A 19893-nucleotide genomic window follows, 5' to 3' on the forward strand; every position below is an offset into this window, starting at 1 on the left:
CTACTCGCCCGTGAGTGAAAAGGGGAATGGTTTTGGGGATTTATTGTCCGTGACGCCACCCACAGTTGTGGTGAGGTTGTGACACCACCACTGCTCTGGACGGGGATCCCGGGAGCGATGACAGGGAGCAGCTTAGATGTTGTTTTTCCCCTCCGTGGGTAGGGGGGTTGGTTGTCCCGGGGCCCGGTGAGGGAGGAATGGCAGGTGGGTTACGGGTCCTGGTGAGGTGCAGGGTCGCGGGGGCAGCGCGGTGCCGCACGGCACAGTGTTACTCACTCAGCCAATGATGAATGCAAAGTCTCCGGTAAAACAAACGGCTGGATGGACGGGTCCCACAGACGGCTGCGGTGGTTTTTCTCCCGGTAGGTTGGCGGTGACTGCCTTTCCCTGCACCTGTGTTATGTTCTCGGTTCTGATGGCTTCCCACCGGTAACCCGCTCCCCAGCTTGGATGGAGGCTGAGGGAGCCCCTTTTGCCGTAAGGCTCTGGCCCTGGGAACTGTAGCCTTGGCGGTGACTGTATTTCCCTTCACGGATTGAGCTGTTGCCTTCAATCGGGTCTTGGCTGCTGGGAAACCCCGGAGGTTCCCTTCGCTAACGGATTTGACCGGTTTTACGGCGACTCCAAGCCTGGGCGGGGTCCGTAGGCCCTGCCGAATGGTGCTGGCTTCTCTTCGCTCCCCATTACGGTATCGGCGGGCCACCGCCTGTCCCCGGTCCTTACGGTTCACGTCAATCAGCCCCTCCTGCAGACGGTCACCACCGTCTGCCAACCTTGCTGTATGTGCCCTGGCCACGTACCCGGACACGGTCAGTCTGCTCCACTACTCCTTCACTCTCCAACCCTCAAACTCAACTGACTGCTCTCCCTTCCTTTTCCCGCCTCCAGGACTGTGAACTCCTCGGTGGGTGGGGCCAACCGCCTGGCTCCACCCCCTGGTGTGGACATCAGCACCTGGAGGGAGGCAACAAGGATTTTTGTCTGACTTTGATGTGCCTAGCCGGGGTGTGGGGTGTGTTGTTGCAGTACCTGTGACGTCCTGGCTTGTCCAGGGCGCCACATTATATGTGAGAGAAGTTTTGAATCAGCTGTCAGGTGAAGAACCAGTTGGAAGCAGCTGTTTTGAGGTTTTTCCTCATCTATAATTGGACGGTTTAAAAAGTGCAGGGAGAATTTCCAGCACTTAACCCCGGACTCTCTGAATCAGCTGGCTGTATAACAGCTGGAGCAGGAACAAGAAACACAAGATGGCAGACTACTTTGGCAGCTTTCAGGAAGAAACCGCACAGACCCTTTGGGGCTCCACTCTCGGGGATCTGGGGCTGAGAAAAAAAGGAGACCGTCAGCTGATGACGAAATAGCTAGCCAAGTTATTGATTATTATCTCAAACCCATCTAGAACATCTTTTAAGGACTATATGTAGCACCCATGAAGCCTCAGGGTGCTACAAGGTTCTGCATCCCCACAAGGATGCAGGGCCTACCCCCTTAGGGACCCTGAGATCCAGTTCTGGTAAGGGCTCATGAGCACGTAACTGCTGAATATTCTGCAGCGATTTGACAGCACATGTGCGCGTCAAATCGCTGCAGAAACACTGCATAATGGATGCAGTTTTTCTGTACAAATTAAGCCAATTTCATGTGTGACACCCTGGACTAGCCAGGTAGTCACAGTTAGAGCCCCGCACAACACCTGTCCCCTAAAAAGGTGTCATCAGTCAACCAGTAAACCCTAGTCACCCCTCTCAGAGCTTGATGGACACACCAGGGGGCGGAGCCAGGCGGTTGGCCACACCCACACAAGGAGTTCAGAGGGCCTGAGGCGGGAAATCAGGCAGGCAGTCCGTTGAGTCTAGTGAAGTGGAGTGAAGTGGAGTGATGGAGGTCTGACAGGTGCCAGGGTTGGAGTCCGGGCACCTTTGGCTAGGAGGCATACGGTGGCCTCAGCCTGCAGGAGCCGGGAAGACGGCTCGGTGGAACCGTGGTGGACCGGGACAGGGTAGTGGCCCGCTGGTACCGACCCGGGGAACCGACTCGGAAACCGGAGCACAAAGGGTGGTACTCAGACCCTGAATGAGGTCCAGAAGCCACTGAACTGAGTTAATGAACTGATTGCGGTCTGGACTATAGGTCCTTTCCCACCCAAAGTCCCGACTGAAGACAACAGCCCAACAAGAGGGATAGAAAGCCACCGCACAGGCATAGAGATCCCACGGGCCAGCGTCTGCGGACAAAAGGGCTCTCCCGACATCCACAAAGCCAGGGAGCAGACTTCCGACGCTGAAGCGCAGGTAGCCCACATATACACAACACGGTGCAGGAGAAAGGCAGAGACCACCAATCGGGTGGGGGACCAGACGCAGCCGGCTGCGGGCACCAACCACCATCAACTTGGTTTTCCAGAGACTCATGTGTGTTACTAATCGTGAGTACAACAGTGCCCTCCGGCCGCGCATTCCCCCCTGCACCGCCCAACAAACCCCAACGGGTCCCGGGGCCACCACCCCTGCCCACGGAGGGGTTAACATCTTGCTGCGTAACATCTTCCCCTGGGTGCCCAGTAACCGCAGCGGTGGTGTCCACCTTCACCACAACCCGTGGGTGGCGTCACGAACTTAACCACGGCTCCGGTCGTACATCTACGTCCCCTAAACCGCCAGCCCCTTTCAGATCGAAGTGACCACGGGGCCCCAGGGTCCGGAGATGCTCGAGCCACCCACCAGCGAGCCGGGATCAGAGCGGCTTGGTCGCAGCCGAGCCCAGGGCGGTACACATTGACTCTTCTGGCATCACGAACAGGATACTTACCCATTCATTTACCTAGTGAAGTGCGCCTTGAAGTGAAGTCAGCGGTGATCCGTTGTGAAATTTCTAAAATCCGTCATCTTGCCGCCATCTTTTGGCGCGAAGATTCCCGCCAGAGTCTTCTTCCCCACAGAAAGGGCACGAAAGTTGAAGCCCCACCCCATGGGAACACGGCCGAAAAGCAAAGCCGGAAGTCGAAAAACGAAACTTACCGGCCGAAGAAGGGAGTGCCGCGAAAAGACCAAGGGGGGGCAGGTGAAGATTCAGCGACATGTGACCGAGCTGATAAAGGGCAGGGACTCCAGGACCCTGCCACACTTCTGGTTCCTGGACCCCGCGAGAGCGACATGGCCGACCTGTCCCGCAAGCTCGCAGCACCGGAGCCTGCACCTGGAACAGCGGCGTGGCTGGAAGCCCGGACCACCCAGATGTGTCGCCGGATACAAGCCCAGGCGCGGTTCTGAATGGAGCGGTGGATGGCCGAGATGGAGGAGCTGGCTGCGGCCGTGCGGGCACGCGAAGTGGAGGCAACCTTAGTGGAGCAGGTGAGCGACGAACGCCCCTATGACCCCGAGGGACCGTCTGATTCGGCTGAGGGACCCGATCTGCCCCTGCCCTCTATATTGCCTCCTTCGCTGCCCGTACCGGTTGCCGCTGACCCTCCGCTTGGTCCACTGCCCCCAACACCGGCAGCGGAGCCCGTCCTATCCGCCCGTGAGGACCAGCCTGTGGAAGCAGCCCGCGGACTGCCAGTCACCTGACCGGCGCCAATACCGCTTCCGTGGAAAAGTAACCTCCATAAGGTGCCCGGCCCAGGAGTAAACCAACCGGTCCCGGAAGAGGCAGCGCCCCAGCTACCCCAGGCCACGGCATTCCGCCCGGCCGAGATCGAGGTGGATGCAGACTGGAAGTGGGCCCAGCGGGCGAAGCTGACCGTTCCAAAAAACCAGGCCTCGGCTGAGGCGTTGTGGGGTTGCCGCTGCGAGGCAGCCGAACAGGCCACGACACAGCGGGGTTCCCCAATGCAGAAGGTGCCAGTCGTAGCCGACACAGGGGAGCTCCGGCTGGGCCCGACCCCGGCGCAGAGTGACCCGGAGCAGGCAGACACTCCGTACTGGGAGCGGCAGCAGAACCAGCTGGGCCGGGAGATTGTGGCCCGGGAGAAGAAGAAAGCAGAGGTGCTGGCCCGGACCATCCATGAGTAGGACAACCTCCGCAATGCCACCTACCGGGTGCTGGGCCCGACCTTTGAAGGCCAAGTTTGGCATTTTGACCCCCACTGTAGATGGGGGTTCATCTTCGAGCCGGGCCTGGATGTGGAGATATTCGTGTCCCGGAGGGACGTCAATCCCAACCTCCCGATGGGTCACCCGGACCGGGACCTGGAGTCGGGTGAGCTTGTCACGTACACCCGGCATTGCGGGGAGAGGGGATGGTTTGCCCTCGATGTGAAGAGGAGGGTGAGCCGCAGTGCCCGGAGGCACACTCAGTCCCCTCCCCCGCCATACAGTCCCGAAGATGAAGACTGTTAAAAGGTAGTGGTTCCCGGCTACTGTCCGTCCCCGTTGGGACTTTGTTGATTCCAGCTGTTTTACCTCCATTTTACATAGACATGGCTGAGAACTAGCAGGCCACCCAAAAACTATTGGGCCTTGTAAATAGCCCCTGACCAACCTTTCATGTCCTACAGTCTCCGGAGAGGCTGGTTGGAGGAAGGGCCTGCGGCAGAGTAGGCCGAGGTCCCGTCACCATGCAAAATGGTGACAACCTTCCGGGCCAAGGGTCCCCTGGATGTGGGGCCTCTGAGAGACTGCAGGGTAAGGAACTTTGTACCCGGCCCGTGTGGGCAACACCCGGACCCGAACCCGATTCCTGGACTGGGGAAAAGGGGTGCTGACCCTGTTTTTAAAGGCAGCATCAAGGTTTAGGTTTGCTTGGGCAAAATGGAAAGGACCCAGTCCCGTCCCGTGACCGGTTAATAAAAATGTTTTAGTTGTAACGTTTAACGTGTAACGTTTTCAAGGGATGAAAAACAAGCTTTCGTGAACTGTAAATATGTTAGTATACTTGTATACATGTTTTTTATTATCTTTTTCAGAACAAAATAAACGGTGGTGGTCGGACAGCCTGCGGACGGTCTGTAGTTAACTAAGGGGGAGTGTGACGCCCTGGACTAGCCAGGTAGTCACAGTGAGAGCCCCGCACAACACCTGTCCCCTAAAAAGGTGTCATCAGTCAACCAGTAAACCCTAGTCACCCCTCTCAGAGCTTGATGGACACACCAGGGGGTGGAGCCAGGCGGTTGGCCACGCCCACCGAGAAGTTCAGAGGGCCTGAGGCGGGAAATCAGGCAGGCAGTCCGTTGAGTCTAGTGAAGTGGAGTGAAGTTGAGTGAAGGAGGTCTGACAGGTGCCAGGGTTGGAGCCCGGGCACCTTTGACTAGGAGGCATACGGTGGCCTCAGCCTGCAGGAGCCAGTAAGATGGCTCGGTGGAACCGTGGTGGACCGGGACAGGATAGTGGCCCGCCGGTACCGACCCGGGGAACCGACTCGGAAACTGGAGCACAAAGGGGAGTACTCTGACCCTGAAACGAGGTCCAGAAGCCACTGGACTGAGTTAATTAACTGATTGCGGTCTGGACTATAGGTCCTTTCCCACCCAAAGTCCCGACTGAAGACAACAGCCCAACGAGGGGGATAGAAAGCCACCGCACAGGCATAGAGATCCCACGGGCCAGTGTCTGCGGGCAAAAGGGCTCTCCCGACATCCACAAAGCCGGGGAGCGGACTTCCGATGCTGAAGCGTAGGTAGCCCACATATACACAACACTGTGCAGGAGAAAGGCAGAGACCACCAACCGGGTGGGGGACCAGACGCAGCCGGCTGCGGGCACCGACCACCATCAACTTGGTTTACTAGATACTCGTGTATGTTACTAATCGTGAGTACAACAGTGCCCACCGGCCGCGCACCTCCCTGCACCGCCCAACAAACCCCAACGGGTCCCGGGGCCACCACCCCTGCCCACGGAGGGGTTAACATCTTGCTGCGTAACATCTTCCCCCGGGTGCCCAGTAACCGCAGCGGTGGTGTCCACCTTCACCACAACCCGTGGGTGGCGTCACAAACTCAAACACGGCTCCGGCCGTACATCTACGTCCCCTAAAAGCGCCAGCCCCCCCTTTCAAATCGAAGTGACCACGGGGCCCCCGGGTCCGGAGACGCTCAAGCCACCCACCAGCGAGCCCGGATCCGAGCGGCTCGGTCGTAGCCGAGCCACGGGCGGTACACATGCGCTCTGGCTGCTGCCCCCACCTTAGACAGAGTGGGAGCTGCATCCAGAACTCACAAATTAATTGACATGCTCATTTTATGAACGCACGGATTTGGGTCAAAATTTTAGCACCCAAATCGCTGCGTTCATAAAAGCATGGTGCGCACTATCATACACAATCTTCATACATTGTGCAGGGGACGCAGGATGCATGCTATGCACAGCGTAAATGCATTCAATTACGCAATGTGCGCACGAGCCCTTACACCAAAAATTCAGGTAATCCCAGTTTTTCCCCAACAATCCCTCATACAATGGAACCCAGCTAGGGTCGGACCAATGGATGGCCGCCTAGAGGTGGAACCAGTCCAGTCCACTAGTTGACCAGGTGGGAGGGGCAGACTGTGGAGAGTTGAAGTCAGTAGAGTGTAGAGACAGGAGGTGGACGCAAGGAGACGGTCTGATGCGGGTTGACAGTGACCTGGTACCCAGGAGAGTGGTTGCCGGTGGAGTACTCCCGGAACTAATCACCGACGGGGTACACGATCCTAGGACAGGAAAGAGGTCCAAGCCGACCTGTTAACACCTGCAAAGCAAGGGGACCATCAAGGACCTTACTGACCCTAAAAATCCGAAGACTCAGTAGCAAAGGAAGAACCGGGGACAGGACCAGAGACTCCAACCCCACAGGGTTCACGCTACCATCAGGCAGACAGAAGTGGACAAACCACTGGACAGGGACCCCCAGTTGTTCCACGCCACGGGGACCCATTTATCAGAGACAGGTGCAGGGGAAGAAGGTACCTGAGAACCAAACCGGCACTTCAACGAAGGGGATCTGCAGGTGAAACCAGCTGGCCTCAGGCAACCAGTTATCACCAACCAGCAGTGAGTAAAGACCAGTTACACTGAACTTTGGTGTGGACTCCCTTCTTATAACACCTGTCATATCACCCATCCACTGGGACCCGGCCCTGCTTGCGGAGGGCCTACCATCATAGCTGCAAATAACATCAGCCCCAGTAGTGATAATCTGCAGCGGCGGCTCCATCCCTCTAGGCGCAACACCGCAAGTGGCATCACATATGAACACTAACTTTATCCCTTGTAAATACACCACCATTACAAAAAAGGGCCCAGTGCACGGGACCGGGTAACGGCCACCACCGTGACATTCCCAAGACATACACTGCCCGGGTTCCGAGTACCTCAAATCCCTGGGCGGTACACTATACATTGTCATATTCTTTAGGCTTAGGCTGATTCTCCTTAGTTTTGGATGATTTTCTTACGACCCTGTTTGTGCCTTTTCACTTCCCAGTAGTAGATGTAGTCCCGATGGGTGCACATGCGCGGGGTAGCCTCAGCATTTGTTCCCGCCGAGGGAGCTTCCTTAGGGGGATGCGTGGGTTAACTGACATCAGCGGAAGTATTCTTCCGATCCACGCCTCCCCTGAAATGACCGGATGAGACGGGCTCTATGTGCGGCGTCCTGCCCCCTGCACGCGCCCAAACAGCAATGATCTCGCTTGTTGTGAATGTCATGCAAGGGGGGGATGGTTTGGAGCTCCCTCTGGTGGTCAGGACTGGGGGTGAAGTTGACTGTGACTCAACAGATGTGGGAGTTAATTTAGAGTTTGGGAAGTCCAATTGCAGATTAGCCTAGGCTATATAGAAGAGCAGTGTCTGCTGGCTGGGGCGGTGATAAACGTTTATCTTCAATCTCTAAATTGGCTTGGAGTTTGTCCTTCCATTTATCCTGTGCCTGTACCATTCCAGATAAGTTGCAAGTTATTTGCTTTATTGCCTGATCCACACCTAAGGGTGTTTGTGTTTCTTTCATTTTGCTTAAGGTCTGTTTTCTTGCAGGAGAGGAATTGTCTTTCTGTTTTGATGAGCATAGGGGTTCCCCCTCTGCAAGCCCCACTGCAAGAAAAGGGAGATTATCCCTGTTCTACTTGACTATTTGCACTTTTGTATTTCTTGTGTTTTTTGGTATTTTATTTCTCCCATTATTTACAAGAGTACCTGACATAGTGTCGGAGAGACCCAGTGGTCTCAGGGTTTCTTGTATATCAGTAGATTGTTATTTTTCCACAGGGTTTTGCACTGACCGCAATCAGTTATCTGTCCTGTACTGTTTTATCTAGGAAGTCGGGCCTGGCCTTTGCTAATCTATATTTCCTATCTGTGTATTGTGGTTTCTTACATCACCGTTGGCTCTATATGTTGGGGGCTTGCTATTCCTTTGGGGACTACTCTGAGGCAAGATAGGTTTACTCATTTCTATCTGTGAGGTGTAGTAAGTTTCTCCGGCTGTAACGAGGCATCTAGGTGTGTTTAGGAATGTTCCACGGCTACTTCTAGTGTATTCTGACAGATAGGGAATTGCAGTCAGCTCAGGTTCTAACTACTCTTGTGTTTTACGTGTTTTTCTGCTGATGGGATTTTTGTGATCATCCACGGTTAAGAGATCATAACACTAGATCATAACACTAGCCTTAGACACCCCATATAAAAACATGCACATTACACTTTCTCTCTGCGCCCCTCCCCCCAGTAAGCCATATGCAAAACACGCGTCAGGGCAACTCAACACATAAAGGTACAAGTGCACTTCATGGGTGAGTCAGCTCTGTTGGTAATAGTAATGGTAGCCTTTGAGGCTTAGGCTGTGTTACATGGGTGGTATTGGATTTTTGTGCTATCATAGCGCCATCCGGTGGCCATCTGTGACAATCACTTACCAGACCGTACTACCATGTCCGCCCTGACGAATTTTTAGATTGTCCCAGTGACCTTATTCCGAGCCTTATTGTACTTCCACACCAAAACCAGCTAAATCCCTAAAAACCCCTGAATCATCAACCCCACATGCTCTCCAGAGCCCAAACAAAATGCATTGTCCTGAGTACTTCTGGCAAAAGCCAGCCCCAACACCTACAATGAAAACCTGGTCCAAACAGCCAAGCTAAAACAACCCCTCAGGCCTCACATATCCCTGATACCGCCGAGACTCCCAATGACCACTTCTCTCAAACTATCTTGGGGGTCAACCACATCAGCAGTCTATGTCCCCTCTTCCGATGTAGAATGAATGCGGCACATTACTCGCCGTATCCAAACCAAAAAAGCCCCCAACTTATATTGAGTGGGGTCCTCGAAGCTCAAAAATCAGTAGTTTAACTAAGAAACCTATTAACATTAATTTGCCCCCCAGACCACACTTACTCCAAGCCATAATTACCAGCTCGGGAGCATCAATGAAAAAAGAGGTTGGAGTGGGGGTGAATAAATACCAAACACGGGACCGGATATTCCATTGCCATCGGTCCCCCAAATCACCAGACCATCAACCAAAACAGTAAATTAAAAAGGGGCGATCAATATTTCCACGGAACCCCCAGTAACAATTTACGCCAACTTCGAGGACCCACTCCAACCTTCAATCCTTTTCCCGCCCCTCCCTTAAGGAAAAAACCCATTGGCGCCTGTTGTACCACAAAATTCTTAGTTAACTTCCGGCGATGATGAAGCTAAAACCAAACATCAAACCTGCAATCAGCCGACGAACCTTCGCTGAAGACGAACCAGCCACGGACCACTGACCGACCCAAAGCAACCGCCTGCCCATCAGCTCCTCCTCAGATAAAAAAATAGGGGGGACTCAAAGCAATCCACCAAGCACTCCCATTGTCCCCGCTTGCTGATGATAAGCCCCAGAGCATCCGCAAGACCTCCCTAAGCCAGTGCTCGACAGCCATGGCACCACACTCCTGGGTTCGGGAGGGCCCTCCATCCCCTTGAACCAGTGACCCACAGCAACCACATGCCCACCAGCTCTTCCTCAGATAAAAAAGGGGAGTGGGGGGGACGCAATCCACCAGGCACTCCCATTGTTCACCCTTGTTGATAAGCGGTCCACTTGCAGTGTCTGCCAAGACATGTTTAATCAAGTGCTCGCTACACTCCCGAGATCGGGAGCGCACTCCATCTCTGCAGCCTCTGCCTCCTGGGCCAACACCCGTAAACATTCCCACTGAAAACGAAAGAGCGCATGTGTCGTGGGCAGGGAGGAGGCCGCCGCCGCTGCACTCTCGCTAACGCTCGGGTCCGGCGCTGCGGCTGCTTGCTGCTGGCTGCTCGGTGGCTTGAGCGGTGGGCCGGATCCGGGGACTCGAGCGGCGCTCCTCGCCCGTGAGTGAAAAGGGGGGGTGTTTGGGTTTGGGGAGTTGGTCCGTGACGCCACCCACGGTTTGTGGTGAGGTTGGGGCACCACCGCTGCTCTGGACGAGGATCCCGGGAGGGATGACAGGGAGCAGCCGAGATGTTTCTTTCCCCTCCGTGGGTAGGGGGATTTGGTGGTCCCGGGGCCCGGTGAGCTGACGGGGGAGGCAGGGTTGGTGAGGTGCAGGGTCGCGGGGGCAGCGCGGTGCCAGATGGCACAGTGGTACTCACTCAGCCAATAACGTATACGGAGTTGTCGCGGGCGAGGGTGCGCTTCTCGGGTCCGGCTGCTGCTGCTGCTCGGTGGCTCAAGCGGTGGGCCGGATCCCGGGGACTCGAGCGGCGTTCCTCGCCCGTGAGTGAAAGGGGTAGTTGGTTGTTGGGATTTGGGATGTTGGTTTGTGACGCCACCCACGGTGTGTGGTGAGGTTAGGACACCACCGCTGCTCTGTACGGGGATCCCGGGAGCGATGACAGGGAGCAGCTTTGATGTTTCTTTCCCCTCAGTGGGTAGGGGGATTTTGGTGGTCCCGGGGCCCGGTGATGTTGACTGGAAGGTGGATTGCGGGGCTTGGACAGGTGCAGGGTCGCGGGGGCAGCGCAGTGCCAGACGGCACGGTGGTACTCACTCAGCCAGTAACGTACACGGAGTCTCTGGTAAAACAAACGGCTGGATGGACGAGTTCCACAGACGGCTGCGGCGGTCACTCCCGGTAGGTTGGCGGTGACTGTCTCTCCCTGCACCTTTGATGTGTTCTCGGCCCCGATGGCTTCCCACCGGTAACCCGCTCCCCAGCGGTGTATTTGCCAGAGGAGCCCTTTTTGCCAGCAGGCGCTGGCCCTGGGAACTCTAGCTGTGGCGGTAGCTGTATTTCCCTTCACGGTTGAGCGGTTGCCTTCAGTCGGGTCTTTGCTGCTGGGAAACCTCGGAGGTTCCCGTCGCTGACGGATTTGACCGGTTTAACGGCGACTCCAAGCCTGGTCGGGGTCCGTAGGCCCTGCCGAATGGTGCTGGCTTCTCTTCGCTCCCCGGTCCGGTACCGGCGGGCCACCGCCCGTCCCCGGTCCTTACGGTTGTGCGTCAATCGGCCTCGCCTGCAGACGGTCACCACCGTCTGCCAACCTTGCTGTATGTGCCCGGGCCACGTACCCGGACACGGTCAGACTGCTTCTTTACCACTTTTACTCCTTCCCTTTCACTGTCCCTCACTTAACTGCCTTCCTTTCCCGCCTCCAGGACTGTGAACTCCTCAGTGGGTGGGGCCAACCGCCTGGCTCCACCCCACCTGCTATGGACATCAGCCCCTGGAGGGAGGCAACAAGGATTTTGTGTGTGCGGCTGATGTGCCAAACCGGGGTGTGGGGTGTGTTGTTACAGTACCTGTGACGTCCTGGCTTGTCCAGGGCGTCACAGAGTCTCTGGTAAAACAAACGGCTGGATGGACGGGGCCCGCAGCCGGCTGCAGTGGTCACTCCCAGACGGTTGGTGGTGGCTGCCTTTCCCTGCACCTGTGGTGTATCTTCGGTCCCGATGGCTTCCCACCGGTAACCCGCTCCCCAGCTTGGATATGGGCTTGAGGAGCCCTTTTTGCCCGCAGGCTCTGGCCCTGGGAATTTTAGCCTTGGCGGTGGCTGTACTTCCCTTCTCGGTTTGGACGGTTGCCTTCTATCGGGTCTTTGCTGCTAGGAAACCCCGGAGGTTCCAGTCGCTAACGGATTTGACCGGTTTAACGGCGACTCCAAGCCTGGTCGGGGTCCGTAGGCCCTGCCGGATGGTGCTGGCTTCTCTTCGCTCCCCGGTCCGGTACCGGCGGGCCACCGCCCGTCTCCGGTCCTTACGGTTCACGTCAATCAGCCCCTCCTGCAGACGGTCACCACCGTCTGCCAACCTTGCTGTATGTGCCCGGGCCACGTACCCGGACACGGTCAGATTACTCCTCCACTGCCACTTTGCTCTCCCTAACTGCACTCTCTGAACTCTAAACTCCACTGACTTCCTTTCCCGCCTCCAGGACTGTGAACTCCTCGGTGGGTGGGGCCAACCGCCTGGCTCCACCCCACCTGGTGTGGACATCAGCCCCTGGAGGGAGGCAACAAGGATTTGTGTGTGACTGATGTGCCTATCTCGGGGTGTGGGGTGTGTTGTTGCAGTACCTGTGACGACCTGGCTTGTCCAGGGCGCCACACATGATCTATAGAGTTCTGAATACCCGGTACATGAGAGGCAGTCAAACCAGCATTACCCAAGGAACAAACCCGCCGACAAAGAACACTAACCACAGCAGCTGAAAAGGCTGATAAATGATTTATCGACAGAACCACTCCACTGTATCACCATCCAAGTGCATTCTCCTGATCTGAAGCTGCTTCTTCCACAAAATATCCGCCCCCCCAGAGCAGAAAAAAGCTTAAAAATATTTTTTTTTTTTTTTTTTTTTTTAATTCCAGAACCGAAAATACATCACCCCATGCTCCTCCAAAATTTACGTCCCTGAAAATAAAACCCCTGTCGCACTAGCAAATAGATCATATTTTTCAATTATCCACCAGGGGGTCCATGAGCAATGAACGGCTGTTATGCTCACACGATAATGTCCCCCAAACTACTAAATCCATTTTGACCTTCCGCCGACATACGAACATAGTGAAGCAGCGCCAGCATGACGGCTGTAGCATAGGTGAGCCGACGGAAAATACACCGGCCTGCCAACTTAAGGTTCCCAAGCAGAGTTTTCCGGGCCCTCCCACTCACCAAAAGGGGGGGAGGCGTTCAAAATGCCCCGCTAACCTTGTTATTGCCGCAAAAATAATACAAGAAGTCTCAGAAACCCCAATGGGGCCGACACCGAAAACTCATCCTGGTAACAAAACAAAACCCCTGAAATGTCTCATACCACACACCCCAAAAGGAAGTAAATAATTAGAACAATAACACGACAATGAACAGCCTATAGATAGTCACCTGTCAACAAAACACACCCTGTCCCAGAAGCAGCCGAGAATGCGAACAGTGTCAGGATAGACCAGCAATAAAACCAAATGCCAGTTACATATCCATTTTTTTTCCATTAGGGCCCCCCTGCCACAATAACGAATCCCACTCTTCCACCTTGTCAAACATTGTGTAACTACCGAGCAAAATTGTGCATCAATACCACAGTGACCAACCACCTTAACTTATTCCCTCTTTGGGAGCCACCCCCAACAGGGAAAAAACTTCCAAATCCAGAAAAATCAGAGAGACCAAAAAAAGGAATGGGGGGGGGCCCAACGATCCCTAACCCCTGCTGGATACCACTAAGTCACCTGGAGATTTTTTTTTTTTCATAAAATCCACAGAATCCAAAAGACAGAAGAGAGAATCTGAAAACCCACAGAAAACCCTTTATCAATAACACCACCTTCTCCTGATCAAGAAACTTTACTGAGATAAGGGAGCATGCTTGAAACCTCACCATCATCCGTCTCACACTGCCAGGCTGCTGTCCCGCACCCGAAGGGTCCTCGTAGGGGCTTCTGTGCCACCACTGAGGCCACACAGCTGCATCCCTGGACAGCCCCGCTGGCAGCCGGGGCCTGCGGGAAGGGCGGTCCTGCGGCAGAGCAGAGAAGTACACTGCAGCACTGCAGGGGACAGGCACGCCGATGCCCGCGGGAAGGCCGCTCCTGTGGCAGAGCAGTGGGAGGGTGGGTGGGCGCTCAGAGGCTGCAGTGGACAGCCCCGATAACGGCCGAGGTTTGAGGCCCTCCTGCGGCAGAGCACAGGGGAGGGGGATGGGACTCAAGTGCTGCAGTGAACAGCCCCACCGACGGCCAGGGCCTGCGGCAGAACATAGGAAGACTCATGTGCTGCGGGGAGCTGGCGCCAGGACCTGCGGTGAGTCTGCTCCAGGAGCAGAGAGGAGGCAGGTACCAGCCAGCAGACGAGAACCGCACCGGCAGCCAGGGCCTGCCTGAAGGCCACAGCATGTATTGGTCGTCAGATGGAGGTAGGACACAATCCCAGGGGAGCGCAGGCCAAAGGATCCTCAACCCCCAGGCTGGCCTCCATATACTCCAACTGACCCCTAATCCCACCCCCACCCCATTCTGGGGGCCACCTCCTCCTAACCAAGTCATGCTGGCCTCCACCCACACAGGGGGTGGGGTTCCGACCTTGTACTTTAGACTCCGCCATTTTTTTTTCCCACGTGCGTAGAACACTGTTGCCATAAGCAACAAACACAAAATTTTGAAAACATATATTAGACACATAAGGCTTTCATGTGATGTAACATTCATTACCATTGAAAAAAAAAAAGATCAAAGCCAAAGACTTATCAGCAGCCCCTCGTACTTTGGTGATCCGTGCCGGTAATGCAATGATGACATATCGTCTGAGTATTCAGGGTCCTGACTTCAGCAGTCTTGTGCTGTACATGCTGATATCACTACTAGAAGACTGCAGCGGTCATGTGAATGATGGATAAGACGTCATCGCTGCAGGACCCACGAGGACCTCTGTAGCGTCAGGAGATTCCTGTTTATTTTTTTTTATTAATGGTGTGTTGTTTGCATTTAACTGTTTGTGAAACACCCATCATTTCTTTTTCTTAACCCAGTAGGTAAAAACAAATAAAAAAATCGGATCCACACAATATTGGTCTGTTTATATAGACCAGAAAAAAAGAGGTGTGTGAATTCAACCACAGGGAATGGTCATCATAACTTGACTAGGTGTGCACAATACCTGGGTGACATATGTGGTACATACATAGAGGTGCATATTTGGATTTAGGACTGTAAACCCCTTATTTCTTACTTTACCTAGATCCTTTTCTTCTCTAACTGGAGCCTGAGGTTTAGAAGGGGTTAATCTGTAAGAAAAAAATATACTAAGAGTTGGTAAATTCAGAATACTTTTTTTAACCCCTTCACCCCGGGCGTTTTTCCGTTTGTTTTTTATTCCTCTCCTTCTGTAAATTTTATATTTTTCTATCAATCTTCCCATATAAGGGCTTGTTTATTGCGGGATGAGCTGTACTTTTAAATGACTCCATAAGTTTTACCATATAGTGCACTGGAAAACAGCAAATAAATTACAAGTGTAGAAAAACTGCAAAAAAAAAGTGCAATCGCACAATAGGTTTTGGGATATTTTATTCATCATTTTCAATATATGGTAAAACTGATGTTTGGGTGTGATGCCTGAGGTCAGTGCGAGTTCGTAGACACTAAACATGAATAGGTTTACTTTTATGTAAGGGGTTAAAAAAATTCACAAGTTTGTCCAAAAAAAAGTGGCTCACATATTGCGCCATTTTTCAAACCCCGTAGTGTTCTAATTTTTTGTGATCTACGGCTCAGTGATGGCTTATTTTTTGCGTCTTGAGATGACGTTTTTAACCGTACCATTTTTACGCAGATGCTACATTTTGATCGCCTGTTATTGCATTTTGCGCAAAATCTTGGCGTTTGGATTTTGTTTTCCGCTACACCGTTTACCAATCAGATTAACTGGCTTTATATTTGGATATATCGGGCGTTTCTGAACGCGGCGATACCAATTATATGCATATTTTTTACCCTTTAATTATCAATGGGGTGAATGGGGGATGATTTGAACTTTTAGGTTTTATATTTAACTTTTTTTTTATTTTATTAGGTCCCTTAGAGGACTATAGCGATCAGCAGTCTGATCAGTCTTCCATTTCTCCAGATCACAGCTATACAGCTGAGATCTGGAGAAAAACTGCTTTACTCTCACAGCTGACACTCTGCCAACATTGACAGAAAGTGACTCATGATAGCTACAGGCGTCATCACATGACCCTGTGCTACCATGGCAACCACCGGAAGTCACGTGATCATTTCATGTGACTTCCGATATGGCTGGGTAATGGCGGCGCACTGATACATCTCGATGCCAGATTTTGGAAGCGAGATATAATGGGTTAATAGTTGCGGGTGGAACGCGGTTCCACTCGCGACTCGCAGGCACACATGTCAGCTGTTGAAATCAGGCAGCTGCAGGGATTAACCTCACACGATCCATGACGTACCCAGTACGTCATGGGTCGTGAAGAGGTTAAAGAAACATTTTTTATCATGATATTTAAAGGGTTATTCTATCACTTATCCATAGGAGAGAGGGATAACGTGCTTATCGGTGGAAGTCCTACCGCTAAGACCCTCCCCCACTGATCCAAAAAAATGGAGCTCTGATGTTGCTATAAAGTATTTGGAGGGTCTCGTACAATATTGAAGGTACTAAAAGTGCACCAATCACCAAAATTTTCCTATATAACTTAAAGCCAGAGCTATTCTGGCACTATCATGCTGATTCTATACATACCTTTAGTTGTCAGCTTAACTGTATAGGTTTTGAAACACAAACACAAAAAGTTTGTAAAATGGGCAGAGGGTCAAAGTCAATGGGTTTCTCTCATCACCAATTGCAATGCATAATGGTACACGTCAGGGGTGCCCCCTTTCCTCCCTACTTTATGTCCTGGTTATGGAACACCTTGCCGTGGCCATCAGAAACAATTCCAGTATCCACGGGATAGGGGTGGGGGGTGGAGAATGCAAGGCAGCTCTTTACGCAGATCATCTACTTCTGTTCATTTCACAGCCTCGCCTTTCCTTCCCCTCACTTATTCAAGAATTTGAAAACTTCAGTCACCTCAGCAACTTTAAGGTCAATTACTCAAAATCCGAGGCATTAAACATATCTCTCCCTGATGCTGAGGTGGATCATATCAAGAAAAATTTCCCCTTCAAGTGGCAGGACTCCGCCATTACTTACTTAGGGATAACAGTCCCCATGGATCTCTCAAAACTATATCAGCTTAACTACCTTCCCCTTCTGAACAGGACAAGAAAGGATCTTACCTCATACAATAGTAAAAGACTATCCTGGTTTGGACGAATAAATGTTATCAAAATGGACGTTTTGCCTCGCTTTTTGTACTTGTTCCAGACGGTCCCCTTGGTTCCTCCTGCGGCCTTTTTCTCCAGCCTGCAGTCAGTTATCACGCGCTTCGTGTGGGGAGGTAAGCGCCCGAGGATAGGCTTCACTACCCTTTGCAGACTTAAAAGCCAGGGGGGGGCCGGATTGCCCAACCTTAAACTCTATCATAAAGCGGCTCTACTGATGCGATTACTAGATTGGCAATATCATGGGGCCACAAACCAGTGGGTAAGCCTAGAAGAAATGGACCACGAGATCCCCTTGCGTTACCTCCCTTGGATTAGCTCGGGCTCCAGGGGCCAGCCTCTCTCTGAGGCTGATCTCTTGAGGGCGACATTGAGGACGTGGGATTTAGAAACCAAAAGGGGTCGTCTGTCCAGGCGGTGCAGTCCCCTCTCCCCTATCTTTTCAAACCCAGATTTTGCCCCGGCAGTTGGGGCCGATGTTTTCCTGTGCCGGAGGAGGAGCGGGGACGTGCGCTTCTTTCACATACTTCAGGGATCCCCATTGCCCACATACGACTTGCTCTCTGCCTCTGCCTTGGGAGGGGCCATACCCTGGTTTGAATACTTCCAGATCAGGTCTTTCTTGACCGGATCAGGCCAGGAGGCACTTTATGCTGCCCCCCCCTCCTCGTTTGAAAAGCTCTTTCTTTTGGAAGATGCTCTGGGACATACCCTGTCCCTTATCTATAACCTTTTGATCCAGAAGGGGGATGTGGACGAGCTCAAATTTGTGGGGGGATGGAGTAGAGACTTGGGCGTGACTATCCGGGTTGAGGAATGGAGGACTGCTTTTCTTTTCACTCACAAATTTTCTAGGGCCTGTTCGGTCCAGGAAAAGGGTTATAAAATTCTCACCCACTGGTACCGCTGCCCTCATGCCCTACACGCAATCTTCCCTTCAGTTTCAGACAGATGTTGGCGGTGTAATCACGAGAGGGGGGGATATGTTGCATATATGGTGGAGCTGTAGCCTCATTAAGCCTTTTTGGAGCAAGGTCTTCTCGGCATACAATAGCATTAGTGGGGAGGCCCTCTCTGGTTCTCCACAAATCGCTCTCTTATCTATACTACCGGGGTCTGTTAAATCTCAGAAAATGGGACTATTGCGGTTTTGCCTAGCGGCTGCCCGAGCCGTGATCCCCAGACACTGGAGGTCCACCCGTGCCCCCGCCTTGGATGAGTGGCTTGAGGAGATGGCCTCCCTTTACAGAATGGAGAGTCTCACTGCTGAAATTCAGGACGCTACTGAAAAATTTATTAAGATCTGGAGTCCCTGGGTCATTTTTTTGGATTCTCCAGACTTCAGGTCCCTCTTTGGGGCGAGTTGAGATTCTACCTAGATTTTTCCTGCTAGTTATTCCCGGCCCTTTCTTGCCCTTCCCCATGATCCTTTTCCCCGTCATCATTCACTTTGTCTACTTCCCTCTTTCTTTCTCTCTTGATTTCTTTTCCTTCGACTGACCATTATGTGCCTCTATGGTATGAATGGTAAATCTTCGCTGTTTATGGTATAGTTTATGGATTTTATACTTTTATAATGGTTCAAGACAGAATGATATAAATGTTCTTAAATGTTCTTTATTGTAACAAACTGTATATGGCTACAACCATGCAAAGCCTTTCATGTTTCATTGCATTCTTGTTTTTTTTTTGTTTTGTCTCTATTTGGGGGTTTGCCTTGGTCTGCAGCCCTGCTTATTGTAACCAACCTTAATGTTTCAATAAAAAAGAGATTAAACATAAAATGGGCAGCTTTTTGAATGACAGCAGCTGCCGATCAGCTGATAGCTGGGGTGTGTATTCATAGTGATTCCCACCCCCCCTGCCTATTGTTCCTCCCCCTGTTATTTATGATAATTCTTTTACAGAATCGCTTTACTATCTGACTAGAAGGACCTGTGCTGATGTCATATCCATGTGATCAGAAGGAGCAGGACCTCAGCCAACATTAAAATAATGTTGCTTCCTGATATCAGCTATGTTGGCTGGGGCCCCGCCCCTTCTCATCACATGGGTATGACATCAGCAAAGGTCTTTCTAGCCACTTAGTAAAAAAATTCTATAATAGAATTAGCATAAATAACAGGGGGAGGATGGAGAGGCAGGGGGATGGGAATCACTATGAATATACCCACCCCAGCTATCAGCAGCTTCTGTTATTCAAAGAGCTGCTTATTTTACAAACTTTACTGGTGTTTCAAAACCTATACATCCTAGCTGACAACTAAAGGTATGTATAGCGTCTACATGATAGTGCCAGTATAACACTGGTTTTAGGTTATATAGGAAAATCCTGGTGATTGGTGGACTTTAATGTGTAGGTGATGTGACAACATATTTTACATTTGTGACAGAATACCCTTGACTACTCTGGTCATCATCCTCTGATGTCTTATTGTCCTCTGATGTCTCGTCTGGTGGCGGGAGATCATTATTAATTTTCTCCATAGCCGGATCCGGTAGCTGGAGAACATTTTGCTAGATTAAAGAAAAAAAACAACTTGTGAAAAATGAGCAGAATATAACAAATTGCACCAGAAACCTCTTCTAAGCAAGGTGGAAACCAGCAATGGGCACAGCTGGGAAGATGCCAGATGCTACTGCCCCATAGGAGAATTCTGATGTAAAA

The 19893-nt window shown here is 52.2% G+C and overlaps 1 protein-coding gene across 1 annotated transcript in view; it reads right to left on the reverse strand.

Moving 5' to 3' along the window:
• The window catches only part of LOC142302351 (telomere repeats-binding bouquet formation protein 1-like), a 78528-nt gene that overhangs the window by 37980 nt on the left and 20655 nt on the right, over nucleotides 1-19893 (reverse strand). The window contains exons 4-5 of the mRNA XM_075343410.1: nucleotides 19624-19742; nucleotides 15114-15163 (exon numbers count right to left, since the gene is read on the reverse strand). Coding sequence (XP_075199525.1) covers nucleotides 15114-15163; nucleotides 19624-19742 — 169 coding nt within the window. The remainder of the gene's footprint in view (nucleotides 1-15113; nucleotides 15164-19623; nucleotides 19743-19893) is intronic.

The sequence above is a fragment of the Anomaloglossus baeobatrachus genome, chromosome 4, assembly GCF_048569485.1.
Source record: "Anomaloglossus baeobatrachus isolate aAnoBae1 chromosome 4, aAnoBae1.hap1, whole genome shotgun sequence".
NCBI lineage: Eukaryota > Metazoa > Chordata > Amphibia > Anura > Aromobatidae > Anomaloglossus > Anomaloglossus baeobatrachus.